We start from the raw sequence: 13792 nt of genomic DNA, 5'->3' as shown, positions 1-13792 counted from the left end.
AAAAAAAAAAAAAAAAAAAAAGGAGGATGGGTTAGGGATGGCATGAGGACACTGCCTAGACACAGAACTAGATTCAGAGGTGGATGTCTCACCATCCTCCATCTCCTGTGTAACTAACTGCCCAAGCACAGCAGGGAAAGTTGAAGTTGTACTTTGGACAGTTTTTTCTCCAGCAGGGGACATTTGGAGGCAAAAGAATCACACCGGAGTATAAGGGCTGGGGAAGGTGTGTTCCTGCCCAAAGGAAGATAGATGGATGAGGTAGCTTAAGGAGAATCCAGTAACCAGAGGGGAAGCACTCTAGTTAAGGGGCAGGGAGAAGGAGTAGGAGGTCCCTGAGGTTCTCACATGAAATTTTGATCATGGCGATCAGCACTCAATAATATTTGCTGATGAGCAAACCCATATCAGCTTAGTTCTCTATCTAACCGAGTTTCTCCAGCCATGACCCCATCCACCCTCCCAGGCCCCAGCACACCACTACGCAGTCAGCCCTCAAGTCTCCAGAACCCCGGTGGGCCTTCCTCTCTTCCCTTTTTAGGGCATCTGCTCCTGACTGCTAGAAGATGCTCTGGACCAGAATGGCAGGTGAACCATAGATACAGCCTACAGCTCCTCATGCAGACATAGGATAACAACTGGGAAGTCCAGTGCTAGGCATCATAAAAGACCTGTAATTGATAGAGATCCCCAACTCTAAACCCTAGCTAAGAAGGCTGTGGGGTTACTTTCCAGAGATCCAGAGTTCATAGCAGTAGTGGGGCCTGTAGGAGGGTGGGAAGTGAAAGGAGGTAGGCTCACTCTGCCTGGGGTAGTGCAAGGGTCAAGGTGACCCTCAGAGGTTCTTTCTAGACCTAGAAGCCCCCTTAAAGTCCCTAGACCCATTCTTCTCCCCACCCCTTCCCCTCTCCATGCCCCCACTCCTTCCCAAAAAAGGTGGGTAAAAGACAGCTCTGTTAGATTTGTAGATAGGTTGGGGGGTGGGGTCATCTGAGTGAAGCCAAGACACATTGCTGGCGGGGGAGAAAATACAAAAACAAAAACCTAGAAGCAAGAGACCTCCATTCTAGTCCCAGCCTGGCCACCAGCTGCCTGGACACATCATCTCACCTCTCAGAGCCTCGCAGGGAAAATGATAACTCTTCCATCTATCTCCCAGGGTCTGGAAGGGCTAGGAAATACCTATGTGCCCTGGGCAAAGGCAAAGATGGTGACACCAGACCTGTGCCAGCGAGGCCAGGTGGAGCTCTCGTTATTCATCTATAGCTCAGTCCAGGGTACTCTATTCAGCTCTGGGGTGGGCGGCCTGGCCCACCTCTCTCTCTCCGTGGTTGGGGTGGGAATGGGCGCCGCGCTCAGAGTGCAGTGGAGTCTGTGTCCATGGTTAACGTATAAGCAGGTGCAGTCTGGGGCAGCGGGACATTCTCAGCCCCAGGGCCACATTCTTAAGGTCACAACAAGTGCAAACTTGTTATAACCTGTGTCAGAGCAGCAGAGGGCGGCAAGGGCAGTGGGGGAGGGACACGGTGCTGAGATGCCTGCGGCCGTGGACAGGGTGCAAAAGGGAAAGGGGTGGGGTGGGCGGAGGGTGGGTGTGCAGGTGCATATGCCAGGGTGCAGTCTGTGTGCTGGGGTCGGTGTGCTGTGTCTGGGCACATCCGCTTGGATGTGGGTTGGGAGCCGTGTGTGTGGCCGCATAGATGAGTGTGTGCCTATGTGTCTCTGCATATATGAGCCCCAGGGAGTCCTGCGGTGGGAGGAGGAGAGGCAGCAGCCACAGACCCAGGCTGAGCATATGGAACGGAGGAGTGGGCAGGCTCTGAGTGCCCCTTCCCCTTCTCACACCGCATAGAACCTGCATTCCAACTCCTCCACAGACTGCCCTCACCCCTGTGAGTCTAGGGCCTCTCCACTCTGTGTGCCCTCTGCAGCCTGCCCTGACAAATGCCCATCTCCTCAGCCTGCCCAGAGAGTGGGGGGGGTCGCCTCCTGCCCATCCCCCCTGGTCCAGGGCCCACTCCCCCGTGCTCTCTGGGCCCTCCGGACACTGGAGCGAAGGGGGGGCTGGGGGAAGGCTCTGAAAGCAGGTGACTGTTTGGGGGAACTAGGGGACAGAGCCCCCATTGTGCCCGCCCCGGAGCCGCCTCAATGGAGCTCCCTGGCACAAAGGGGCTTTGACAATGGGCAGGACATTAGTATGCAGAGCCAGCCCCTCAGCCCTCTCCCTGTCCCACAGCCCAGGAGCGGGAGCTGGGGGGCTGCTGGTAGAGAGTGGAGGGGCCAGGACTGAGACTGAGGAGATCTTGGCCCACAGGGGCTCCCCTGGGGCCACTGCCCAGGAGACAGGGGAGGAGACTAGACTAGGGCCCCCAAACCTGCCACTCGCCAGAAAGGACTTTCCAAATGGAAAAAGCCGCAAGGACTGGTAGGAGTGGAAGGGGAGGGGCTGTGGGAGGCCAGGCCCCTTGGTCCCAGGCTAGGCTCTAGAAAGACGTGGGTGGGCAGTCTGAGTCCTCCCACATTTTGCCTCAGTTTGACCATCTATGCAAAGGAATTGTGTAGGCAGAAGAAGAAAAACGGAGTAATACACAGCGAGCCCTCCAACCCCAGCAGAAAGGGCATGTGTTATGTGCTCAGGGTTTGGGGTTTTGGGACTTCTGCTTCCTTGGGGGGTTCCTTGCAATCTCCACCTGTTGTGATTCTGGAGGCTGATGAAGCTACTACAGGGGAAGCAGGGGTAGTGATTCGGGACAAAGTCCCCTCCCATCTGTGCTCTTTCGGGAATTCAATCTGAACTAGTGGAGGTGGAGCTGGAAGCCCAGCTCAGGGGAATTTAGCTGAAGGGCCAATGGGCCAGGACTAGGTCTTCCCAGTATGTGTCTATCTCCCCATCTGCTTCCTCCCATTCCCCAGTCTGTGGGAAGAGGCTTCCCTTCTCCTACCCAGGGAACCCCAGCAGGCACCCCTATCCTCATTAACGCCCTCAGCACCTCCAGCTGCCTTTTCCAAGGCACCATGTTGCCTTGGAACAGCACAAAGCACAGGGCGTGAAGGCGTGATCTGGGGAGAGGCTCCCGGGTCTGGGGTAGTGGGAGAGCTGGGAGGAGGGCAGCGAGCAGGACTGAGCAGCTCTTGAGAAGCAGGGTCGCCCAATCACAGACTTCCCAGGAGCCCCAGGAGAGAAGGCCGGGGACACTTTGTAGAACTGCTCCCCATAAGGCAAGACAGAAAAATCTCTGGGCTTGAGAATGTCTTCCCAGCTTTCTTTCCCCTCTTTCCAGCAGCTGTTGATGTCAGGAAGTTCTCCCTGCAATCTGCCCTCAAGGCTTCCCACTGTAGTGCTCTGGCCCTGGGCTCACCTGAGATTGCTGGGGAAAAGAAAGGTAAGATCTGCTTCCTTCCTGGTCTCAGGACCTTACTCCTCCACTCTCCACAAAAGAAGTCTGGTGGGGAGAGCAGAGACAGAGCTAGGCCTTAGAACTCCTGGGTTCAGGGCCCAACAATGCTGCCGACCTTCTCTGGGAACTTGCGCAAGTCCCTTTCCCTCTCTGGGCTGAGCCCCTGTGTGATCACCTGCAGCTCCCTGCCTTCGGGACCACGCACAGTGAGTTCAGGGGCACTGGTCTGGATTCTAACGAGAGATCACAGCATTGAGCACTACACTGAGCCCTTTCCTGTTATGTCATTTAATTTTCAACAACTCTAAAAGTGGTTGCTTTTTAAAGACCCATTTTATAGATGAGAAAACTGAAGCACAGGGATATTAATAATTTGGCCAAGGCCACATAGTTAGTGAGTTGTAGAATGGAAGCAGAACTTACATGATGAACCAGCACCCCATACTACCTTCCTAGTGAGAACATTCAAAAGACCATGGCGGCTGAAGGAAATCGGCCAGGATATTCAAATTGGCCCAGGTTTTTGAAACTGTCATCTGAGGTTCCTCCAGACTAGCAGTTCTCAAAGTGCGGTCCAGGGACCATTGGGGGTTCCTGAGAGGCTCTACAAAGTCAAACCTATCCTCATAAAAATGCTAACAAAATAATAATAATAATAATAAATAAATTTTTAAAAAATGCTAACAATACATTATTTGCCCTTTTCACTTTCAATATTTCACAGTGTTCAGTAGAGTTTTCCAGAAGCTACATGACATAAGATATTACAACATACTAAATGCAGAAGCAGATGAGAAACCAACTGTCTTTTACTAAGCCACACGTTTTAAAAGATTTCTGAAAATATGAGACAATGTCACTCTTCTTATTAACTTTTTGTTTCTTTCCTTTGGAAAATACAGCTGCTTTTCATTAAAAATATGTCATTTTGTTAACATGCAATAATTAATAATATTTCACTTGTCCCAGTGTTCATTTCTAACACGGCAAATATTCATAGATAGAACCCACACAAACCCAAGCTCTTTGGAGTCTTCAGTAATTTTTTAGAATGTAAAGCGGTCCTGGGGTCAAAAAGTTTAAGAACCAGTGCTTTAGATGCTAACACACTCACCCTCCCCTCTTACCATTTGCCCATATCTTTTTTATCACAGGGTCAACTGGGAGGTTTAGACACGTGGACAGGGAGTGTGCCTGGCTCTAACAGTTGGAACTGGGATCCGAGGTGGAGCTGAGGAGGCCAGTCCAGTGAGAATGCAACACTAGGAGGTCAGACCTGTACCCGACTTGGGAGATGTCCCCACATGTCTCCCACCTTGCAAGCCCCTGCTCAGAGGTGTGCTCAGGACAGTGGGGCTGCCTCAGACTAGACTCACCTTTCTCCACTTTTTCCACTCCAGACGATACTGCTAACAAGCCCAGCATCAGGCTGGAGTCAGACCACCCTGGCGAGGGGAGAAAGGCTCTCTGGAGCCTAGATACCTGCATTTGCATGTAGGGGTGGGTGGAGCAACAATGCTTAGAAGACTATAAATTGGGGATTCTAGGGCCTACTGCTTGTAATCTTAGGGTAAAGCCATCCCTACAGGATAGGGCCGTTGGTAGGAGAGGGGTTTCTCTTGAGGTCTTCTATAGAATTAGATAATAAGATCCTATACACACCCTGCTGCAGGATCCTCACATAAACCTCCAAAGTCAGGCTCCTCCCCAAGAATAAGCAATCAGAACTGTTTCCTACCTAGAGTCAAACTGGACAGTAGGCACTCTGTGTCTTAGGAGGCAGGCCCTTTGCTGGGTGCCAGAGGGTCCAGAGAGAGAAGAGATGTCTTTGCCAATCTGACAGAGATACAGGCCCTGTCCTAGGGGGGACCCCCAGCTAATGAGGAAGACACGGTGTCTACTCCAACATCACCATGCATGAAAAACCCTGGGCCAAGTCACAGATGCAAGTGACAAGCAAGATGGCAGAGCAGAGAGGGAAACAGGATAATGGAGGTCTGTAGGTGGGGTGAGACTTGGAATGGCCTTTGTGAGGGCCCAGAGTGTGGGGAGGAGCATGGCTCAGAGACTGCCTGGGATATGCTTCCCAGGAATAGGGTCTAAGTAGTTCTGCAAAATATAGGGCTGGAGGAGATGGGGGAAAGGCATAAAGTCTCTTGAAGACTGTGATTGGGAAATTTTTATCCAATGGCAACAGATGTGTCTGGGTAGGGAAAGGGCAAGATAAAACTGATGCTCGTGATGACCGTTCCAGTGATAATTTCATTACAGGATAAAGGTAAGGAATTGAGAAGAGAGGGGCTGGGGTCAGAGAGGTCATTAAGGAGACTGCTGTGGGCATCTAGGCTGATGGGATGAGCAGGCCCACCAGGAGACACAAGAAGAGGAGGGCATATAAACCTGAGAGAAGCTGTGGGGGCAGACCTGGGCCAGGAGAGGGAGAGGGGGATGAAGAAGAGAAGAATGATAGGCAGGGCCATGAAAGCTGGATGAGATGTGGGGATTGACAGAAGTCTTTGGCCGAAAGAGAAGCTGCTGAAAATGGAGAAAGAGACGATTTGGCGAAAGCCCAACAGCTCAGTTCTCATTTGTTGAATCTGAAGACAAGACATCTGCTTGGCAAAAACAGGGGCTGTGGGTATGGAGACCCCACCTCAAGTGATGCCCAGCCTATTGGAATCAAGGGAGGAACTTCATCTTAAACTACTTCATAATTCGTCTACCTTCCCAAACTCCAGAAGGGTGGGAAGAAAGAAACCTAGGACAGAATCTAAAAAAAAAAAAAAACAATGAAGGGTTAGGGCAAAGCCCAGCAACCAGGAAAGATGACAGAGTCGAAAACAGTAGAGTGGTGGGAGAAACATTATGACCCGAAACGCCACTTTTTACAGACTAGGCACCATTCCAACCCCTTTATAATAGGCACTGTGAATCCTCACAACAGTTCGGAGCAGTTCTACTGAGAGGATGAGACTTCTTGAGCTACTAAGTGGAAAACCAAGGCTTCAACCCACAAAGTCGGACTCCAAGGCTGTGCTCTTAACCATAGTGCCTCCTGTCTCTCAGAGCAGAAAGTAGGCCTGGAACAGCAAGAGAGAGGTACAGCAGCCACCAGGAGAGGCCCCGACAGTTGTCACAATAATCCCCGACCTCTGAGTTCCATTGCTCCTGTCAGAAGTGTTAAGGTTGGACTTTTTTGTTTTGGGATTGGTTGGTGGCTTTTGTTTTGGTTTGGTTTGGTTTCTTGGTCCAGAAGGTGGTCTCTCTCTCCCTCCCAGTCTCCATTTCAAATGTCTTCCCTTTTCTGGGATGCACTTCCTGAAACCTAACCTAAGTCCTTCCAGCTGCAGCCGCAATCCTTTCCCCAGGTCTCCTGCCACTGGAAAAGTTGCACAATGGCTGTGTATTCCCTTTCTGCGCTGCACCTTGTTGGAGGCTTGAGGTCTAATTCAGTCCTCTCTAGCTCCTGCTTCTCCAACTTCTTCTCCAGGCCACAAAGTTCTGCTCTTACTACTCTCTCACATTCCAGAGCCAGCCCCTCCCTTCCCCCACCACCTCAAATCCAGGCTCCAAGCTGGCCACCCACGGGAGGGCTTTTCCCACAATCCCTTTCTCTTTGCCCTTTCAAGGTTCTGATGGGGGAGGGGCAGAAGAGGGGCCACCAGATGCACTCTCTTCATGAAGGATGGTGGCAACATGTAGACTAAACTCAGACGAGGGAAGAAAAGCATCAAACTCAGCCTGCCGGAGAGACCGAGGTGGCATGGCACTGCAGAGCTCTCATTCCCAGGAGCTGCCCAGCCAACCCCCCAGCATTGGGTGCTAAAACACTTATATTTTAAATCTCCCTTTCCTCCAGTCTTTCTGTAGTTTCATCTCAACAACGTGCCTTTGCTGATTCCTTCTCTGCCCCCTTCCAGGGCCCCACCGCTATCCTGGACAGCTTGGCCTCAGCCTGGACAGTAGCACTGACCAGTCAGGCAAGAGAAGAATCTAGGCCGAGGAGGGGAGGGAGAATGGAGATTTTTTTCTTCCGTCCTAAATAACCTGTGGCAGGAAAGTTTAGGGACTCCATTGCCCAATGTCCCTTTTCCTCCCCACCAATGCCAGGAGGCTCGCCCTATCTTTCCATCTTGTATGCAGAAACCAAGCAGTTTACTAGGAGACTCGGAAGTATCCTTTGAGGAAATAGATCTTTCTGCATGACCCACCCCCTAGAGCTTTAAACCCCTTATCCCACCAATCACAGAATGACTCCAGAGGACTTCATCTGAGCCCACCCTGACCCAAGTGTCCCAGCCTCTCTGGTCCCTAGGAAGGACAAGGGAAGGAAGTTCCCTGGGTCCTCTGCCAGTCACTTCCCTGTAGCTCAAGCCAACCAAGTTGGAGCTGTAAATGAGTTTATGCACAGTGATGCAGGTGGCGGGGAGCTAGAATGTGGTTCATTGGGGCACATGGAGGAGGTGGGGGATACCAGCGGGCAGATCATTAATCCCTTCACACAAACATATGTACCCATAGGCTGGATGTGGGTCAGATGTTGGGGAGACATTTTTTTTTCCCTCAGGGTAAGGGGTAGCAGAGGGGTTCTGCATTAGAGCCACAGAGGGACTGGAACCATAACCCTGCTACCCCTGCCACTCCCACCCCCCACACACACCCTGTCAGTGGAGTCATTGCCATTTGATATCCGCTGAGACAACTTGGCTGCTCAGGCTCTGGGTGGGGGGTGGGGGGATGGCTCAGAAAACAGCAGCTCCTTTCAGGACCCAGGTTGGCAAGGGCTTTGGGAGGCTGGACTGGCCCAGATCACCCTCCAATACCCTCTCCCTCCCTTCCTCCCTCGCCACCACCACCAAAGGACTGGGGGGAGGCAGCGGGGAAAGGAGTTGGCACTGCCGGGGCCATGCCTATTGCCTCTGCAATCCAGCCCTGGACCCTCTCCCTGGCATGATGCCTTCCGTCCCCCTCCTCCCTCATTTCTTCCTCCCTGAAGAACCAACTATGAGTCAGGATGCCTGGTTCCTTCCAAACTTGGTCCCCCATACCCAGTCTACCCTTAGAGAAATTCACAAGCCCTACAACTTGGCACAGGATGGTACCCACCATCATGCCAGGAATATGTTCAAAAATCCTTGGAGATTAGGGAGAGTTTCAGTATGAAACTAAATTGAACTCAGTGGTGGCTGCCCACCCCTCCGAGCTGATGTCGTGACAACCACTCTGGGCCCTCCTTACACCCCTGAACAAGACCATCTTTCACATGGGGGCCCCAAATATCCCATCGTTATCTCCCTCCCACCCAGATGGCCTAAAGCAGTCCCAGTGGGGAGAAAAGAAATTCAAACACCACAGCAAGAGCAGACTGGCCAGACATCTTTAGTCAGAATTTGTATTAGTAAGCAACAGAAGCAGGCATTAAGTGCTGGCCTCTTTAGGGTCCAAAGCTTCTTCACCATCTCCACTTCCCCATCTGCCTCACCTTGCCTGGGGCACTCACTGGAATTAAACCTCAAGCCACCAGAACCCACCTCCGCTTTTTCCCCTGTTGTCCTTCTACCCATTCCTGGATTCAGCTCTCCTCTCCCAAATCAGGAAGTTCCATCCTTCATCTCTTCCCTAACACAGGTGCCCTGGGTTAAGTTCCTGGTGAGGAGAGATGAAATGGGAAAGGACGTCTCTGTCTGGAGGGTGAGTTTATAGAACCCAATATGCCCTTCTCACTTTAGAAGTGCCTCTGCTCCTTTCCTTCAGGAAATCTCAATGTGAAGCAGCTGGGTAAGGGTGAGGAGCAATGAGGAGGGATGTCTTGAAATGGGAGCCACTCAGAATGGAAGGAAGAGATTGGGTGGGCAGGGGTCTGGATCACAGCAGGCTTCTGTGTCTCCCCAGTCTAAGCTGCCAATATCTGTTTTTCTCCCCATGTGTGAACTAGCAATCACAGGTGTCACTACGTGATTGTCACTCTATGGGGAGTGGGGGAGGGGCTGGGCATGGGCGTAACCTGTCCATATGGGGAGGAGGGGGCACTGTCTGGTGTGCCTGTGTATAGGATCCCTCGTTATGTGTGGTTGTCACTGTATTAACTAGAGGAGCGGGGATGCAACTGCTGGTCTCCCCAGTGGGAGGGGGCATCGGGAAAGCCCCTTCCTTAGATGAGAGGGCTGAGATGACCAGCCTGGGTAGTTTCCTCGCGGGGACCCCTTCCCAGGAGGCTCCGTTTGGGACTGCCCAAGGAGGGAGGCAGGGGAACAAGACCGTACCTCTGGGGCCAGGCAGGACAGGGACTGGGGAGCTGGGGCCCCGATGTCTCTGGAGAGTTACGGGGACAGGACCCGGCCGGGGGCGGGGGGCAGCACTCCTTCATCAGGGCCAGGGTCTTACCTTGGGTCCGAGGTGGAGTGGCCCCTTGGATGGGCCGCGGGGCAGCGGGACAGATGGACGGACTGGGCGGGCAGGAGTAAGGAGCAGAGCTGTGCGACAGGCAGGGTCAGGACTCTTAAACCCCGAGCTGGGATCAGATAAGGGCTTGTCCGGGGGCCGGGGCCGGGGTCGGGCCGGCCGGGGGCAGAGCTGGGCCGGGCCGGGCCGCCCCCTCCCTCCGCAGCGCCGGAGCCAAACTTTGTGTGAATGGAGGGGCCCAGAGGGGGGCCGGGCAGGCGGGGGCGGGGGTCTCCGGACGGACCAATGGGAGAGTGGAGCGCTAGGCTCGAGCCGCCGGGATTGGAGGGGCTTGGGCAGGGGGCGGCGCGTGCGGGGCAAGGAAGCGGAGACCCAGACAGATGGAGGTGCAGAGAGAAATACCCAGAGACAGAGACCCAGACAGACCCGGGGAGAAAGCGAGATGAAGAGACGATACGCGAAGCGATAGGCGCAGAGCTGGCAGGGTGACAGGGGAAGGGAGAAGGAAGAAAAGGGAGACGGTCGTGTCAGAGATGGGTTACGAGAGCTGGAGCCGGGGGGCGGGACTGGGGCAGAGTTAATGAAGTGGAAATGAATTCAGGACCGGCCCAGTGGCCCGGCAGGCGGCGCCGAAGGCGGGGCCTGGGAGTGAGATTGGGGCGGAGTAGTGCTGGGCTCCCTTTCCTTGGGCACAGTTCCCGTGTTGTTCACCGTTTCCTAAGTCCCCGGTGCGGTGCTGGGTGCGTGACGCGCAGCACACCGTGCCCACCTGTAGCGAATTTCTCCGCCAGGAAAGATAAGGCCCGAACCCGCGGCGAAGTGCGGGAGGGACCGAAGGCTGCAGAAGGGAGAGGTCACTCTACTCAGGGGGCTCCCAGCAGATGTGGGAGGGAAGAGGTAACAACTGATTAGGGTCCCAAAGGAAGTAGAAGATTCAGGGGCTGAGACATGGTGGGGAGTCCCCAGGACTTGGTTCCGTTTAAGGCAGAGGGAACAATGTGGCAGAGTCCTGGGGAGACGTGAAAATACAAGTTTGCTTGGGAAACAGCATCAAACTGTCTCATTTACTAGATTAGAGTGCAGGGTGGTGGTTCTCAACCCTTTCATCACCAAAAAATTTTTTAATCACCTGAATCTATGTTTTGAGAGGTTTTTATTCACGCCCCCCCCCACACACACACCCAGCATTTATTAAAGAATATAATTATTTCCTCATTTTTGATCATCATAAACATTTAACTGCTAATCAATAATCAGTGTTACCATATTGAGTTGCTATAAATTCAGGTAAAAAAGGAAAGAAACTAGAAATGTAGCTTAGTTTAACCTCTAAAAGCCATAAGATAAGTAAAAGTCCATTTTAAATAGCTTCATTGGAGAAGTTGGAAGGACTGGACTAAAAGTTGGGCACCATGGGCAGTGTTCGTGTTAAGGGGAACACCCGGAAGAAACGCAGAGTTGTGCTGATTTGTGGTCAGGCCAGAGTTTCTGTAGGCAATGGAGAGCAATTGAAGGTTCTTGAGAAGGACAGGGTAGGAGAAAGCTATAGAATTTTAGAAAATTAATCTGGAGGTGACCAAATAGTTTGAACCAAGAGGATACAATAGTCAAGTAGACTAGATAGAAAGTAACTCCAATAATATAAGCATGAAGAGATGAGAGCCCAAATCGGCATGGCAATGGTGAAAAGTGGAACACACAAAATGAATTGGAGTACAGAAAAATCAAAAGAAAATGAAAAAAACTTTGAAGCCACCTTGACATGATAAGCAAACAAGGGAAACTTCAGACATCATATTAGAGTCTCAAGGCAAGTGATCAGAACTGCGAGGTCATTCACGAGCATAGGGAGCCTAGTGGGGGATCACACCTGGTGAGGCCATGAGGTGGGGGAAGAGGAAGTGATGAGTTAAGAGCTGGAAGCTGTGGAGAGGGGTCAGAACCGGAGGGAGAAAGGGGGTCGTTGCTGCCAGGGCAGGATGACTTGAAGCCGTGAGAACAGGGTAGTTGCCGACAAAGACTACACAGAGAGACGAGTGCCTGGCACATAGAGGAATACCTATGTTTAGAGGATGGGAAGAAGGACCCCCAAAGAGTGAAAGAGAATCCACCAGGTAGGCAGGAAGGAGACAAAGAAAGTGAGATGTCATGGAGCCAAGGAAGGAGAGACTGTTAAGGAGGAGGTTCTAACAGTGCCAACAGGTACAGAGAGAAGAGGCGTTGGGTTTGGCAGTGACAAGGTCACTAGTGACATTTGAGAGCAATTTCAAAAGAGTGAGCAAGGTGGGAACCAGATTACAAGTTACCACTAGAAAGTGAGAAACTGTTAGCAAGTATAGGTTACACTTTTGAGAACTTTACTCACAGAGAAGAGAGAAATAGAAACCAGGCAATGTACTAGAAACAGGCCAGGTACAGTGGCTCACGCCTATAATCCCAGCACTTTGGGAGGCCGAGGTGAGCAGATCACCTGAGGTCAGGAGTTCGAGACCAGCCTGGTCAACATGGCAAAACCCTGTCTCTACTAAAAATACAAAAATTAGCTGGGCATGGTGGCAGGCACCTGTAAATCCAGCTACTTGGGAGGCTGAGGCATGTGAATCACTTGAACCTGGGAGGCAGAGGTTGCAGTGAGCTGAGATCACGCCACTGCACTCCAGCCTGGGGGACAGAGGAAGATTCTGTCTCCAAAAACAAAAAGAAAAAAGAAACAGTGTTCTAGTTTTTCTTCTTCACATTCCCAGTGCCTTCTCTTCCTAAGTCAATATGCATGAGGGGCTGTGGTGAGACAGTCTGAGTGCCAGTCTACAAAGCTGGTATAAGAGCTTGAAGTTACAAGGAATAGAAAATCCATCCAAGAGATCCTTAAGGGAGCCACAGTCTTGACATTCACAGACAGAGAGAACTTAGGCAGGGGTGTCCAATCTTTTGATTTTCCTGGGCCACACTGGAAGAAGAAAGTTTGTCTTGGGCCACACATAAAACACTAACAGTAGCTGATGAGCTTTTTAAAAAAAAAAAAAAATCACAATAAAAAGCCTCATAATGTTTTAAGAAGGTTTACAAATTTGTGTTGGGCATCATTCAAAGCCGTCCTGGGCTGCATGCAGCCCACAGGCTGTGGGTTGGACAAGCTTGGCTTGGAGGCTCTGGTGGAACTCCAAAACAAACATGAAGAGCACCAGAGAAGAGGAAGCAAAGGGACTGTCATGATTTATGGAATCATTAACAGACATTTATTGTGCACTTATTATTTTTCCAAAACTGTTATCCATGCATTTGGCTTCAGCTACCACCCATGTGTCCATATGTCCAGCCCACCTGGATATCCATTTCAAAGTCAACATATTTAAAGTAGAACATGTCACCTTCCTCACAAGAGTGCTCCTCTTCATTTATTCTCTACTGTGGTAGATAAACTATCATCATCCAACCAGAAACATGGCAGCCATCCTAGATTCTTCAGTCTTCCTCACCTCATCTCCCTTACTGAATCAATGCATCTATGTTCTAAATCGCCTCAATATTGTCCCCTTTCTCTCTATTCCACTATGATTGCTGTAGTTTAGGACACCATTACCTCTCACCAGGTGATAACAGTTTGGATCTTGTCTCTGCCCAAATTTCATGTTGGATTGTAAACCCCAGTGCTGGATGTGGGGCCTGGTGGGAGGTGTTTTGATCATGGGGACAGGTCCCTCACTGCTTGGTGCTATCTTCATGGTAGTGAGTTCTCGTTTTAAAATGTGTGGCAACACCCCCCTCTTCTCAGCTCTCTCTTGCCCCTGCTTTTGCCGTGTGATGTGCCTGCTCCTGCTTTGCCTTCCACCATAAGTAAAAGCTTCCTGAGGTCTCCCGAGAAGCCGAGCAGATGTCAGCACCATGCTTCCTGTAAAGCCTGCAGAACTGTGAGCCAATTAAACCTCTTTTCTTTATAAATTACCCAGTCTCAAGTTGTGGGGTGTTTTTCAATCCTTTTTTTTTTTTTTTTT

General features: G+C 51.4%; 1 protein-coding gene and 1 long non-coding RNA gene across 3 annotated transcripts in view; one reads left to right on the top strand and one right to left on the bottom strand.

Moving 5' to 3' along the window:
- KCNJ10 (potassium inwardly rectifying channel subfamily J member 10) overlaps positions 1 to 10239 on the bottom strand; it is a 34106-nt gene extending 23867 nt beyond the window's left edge. The window contains exons 1-2 of one of the 2 annotated variants that reach the window (XM_017503647.2): positions 9783 to 10021; positions 8930 to 9044 (exon numbers count right to left, since the gene is read on the bottom strand). In XM_017503647.2, coding sequence (XP_017359136.1) covers positions 8930 to 8962 — 33 coding nt within the window. In that variant the 5' untranslated portion in view covers positions 8963 to 9044; positions 9783 to 10021. Of the gene's footprint in view, positions 1 to 8929; positions 9045 to 9782 lie in introns of both variants that reach the window. The other variant, XM_017503648.2, reaches the window with a different exon arrangement.
- Positions 4652 to 13792, top strand: part of LOC108286043 — a 16670-nt gene continuing 7529 nt past the window's right edge. The window contains exons 1-2 of the long non-coding RNA XR_001817794.2: positions 4652 to 4667; positions 9027 to 9089. This is a non-coding gene — a long non-coding RNA (uncharacterized LOC108286043). The remainder of the gene's footprint in view (positions 4668 to 9026; positions 9090 to 13792) is intronic.

This window comes from Cebus imitator, unplaced genomic scaffold (genome assembly GCF_001604975.1).
Source record: "Cebus imitator isolate Cc_AM_T3 unplaced genomic scaffold, Cebus_imitator-1.0 Scaffold313, whole genome shotgun sequence".
NCBI classification, from domain to species: Eukaryota; Metazoa; Chordata; class Mammalia; order Primates; family Cebidae; genus Cebus; species Cebus imitator.
Note: the sequence above shows the minus strand (reverse complement) of the source record. Positions and strands in the feature narration are given on the sequence as shown.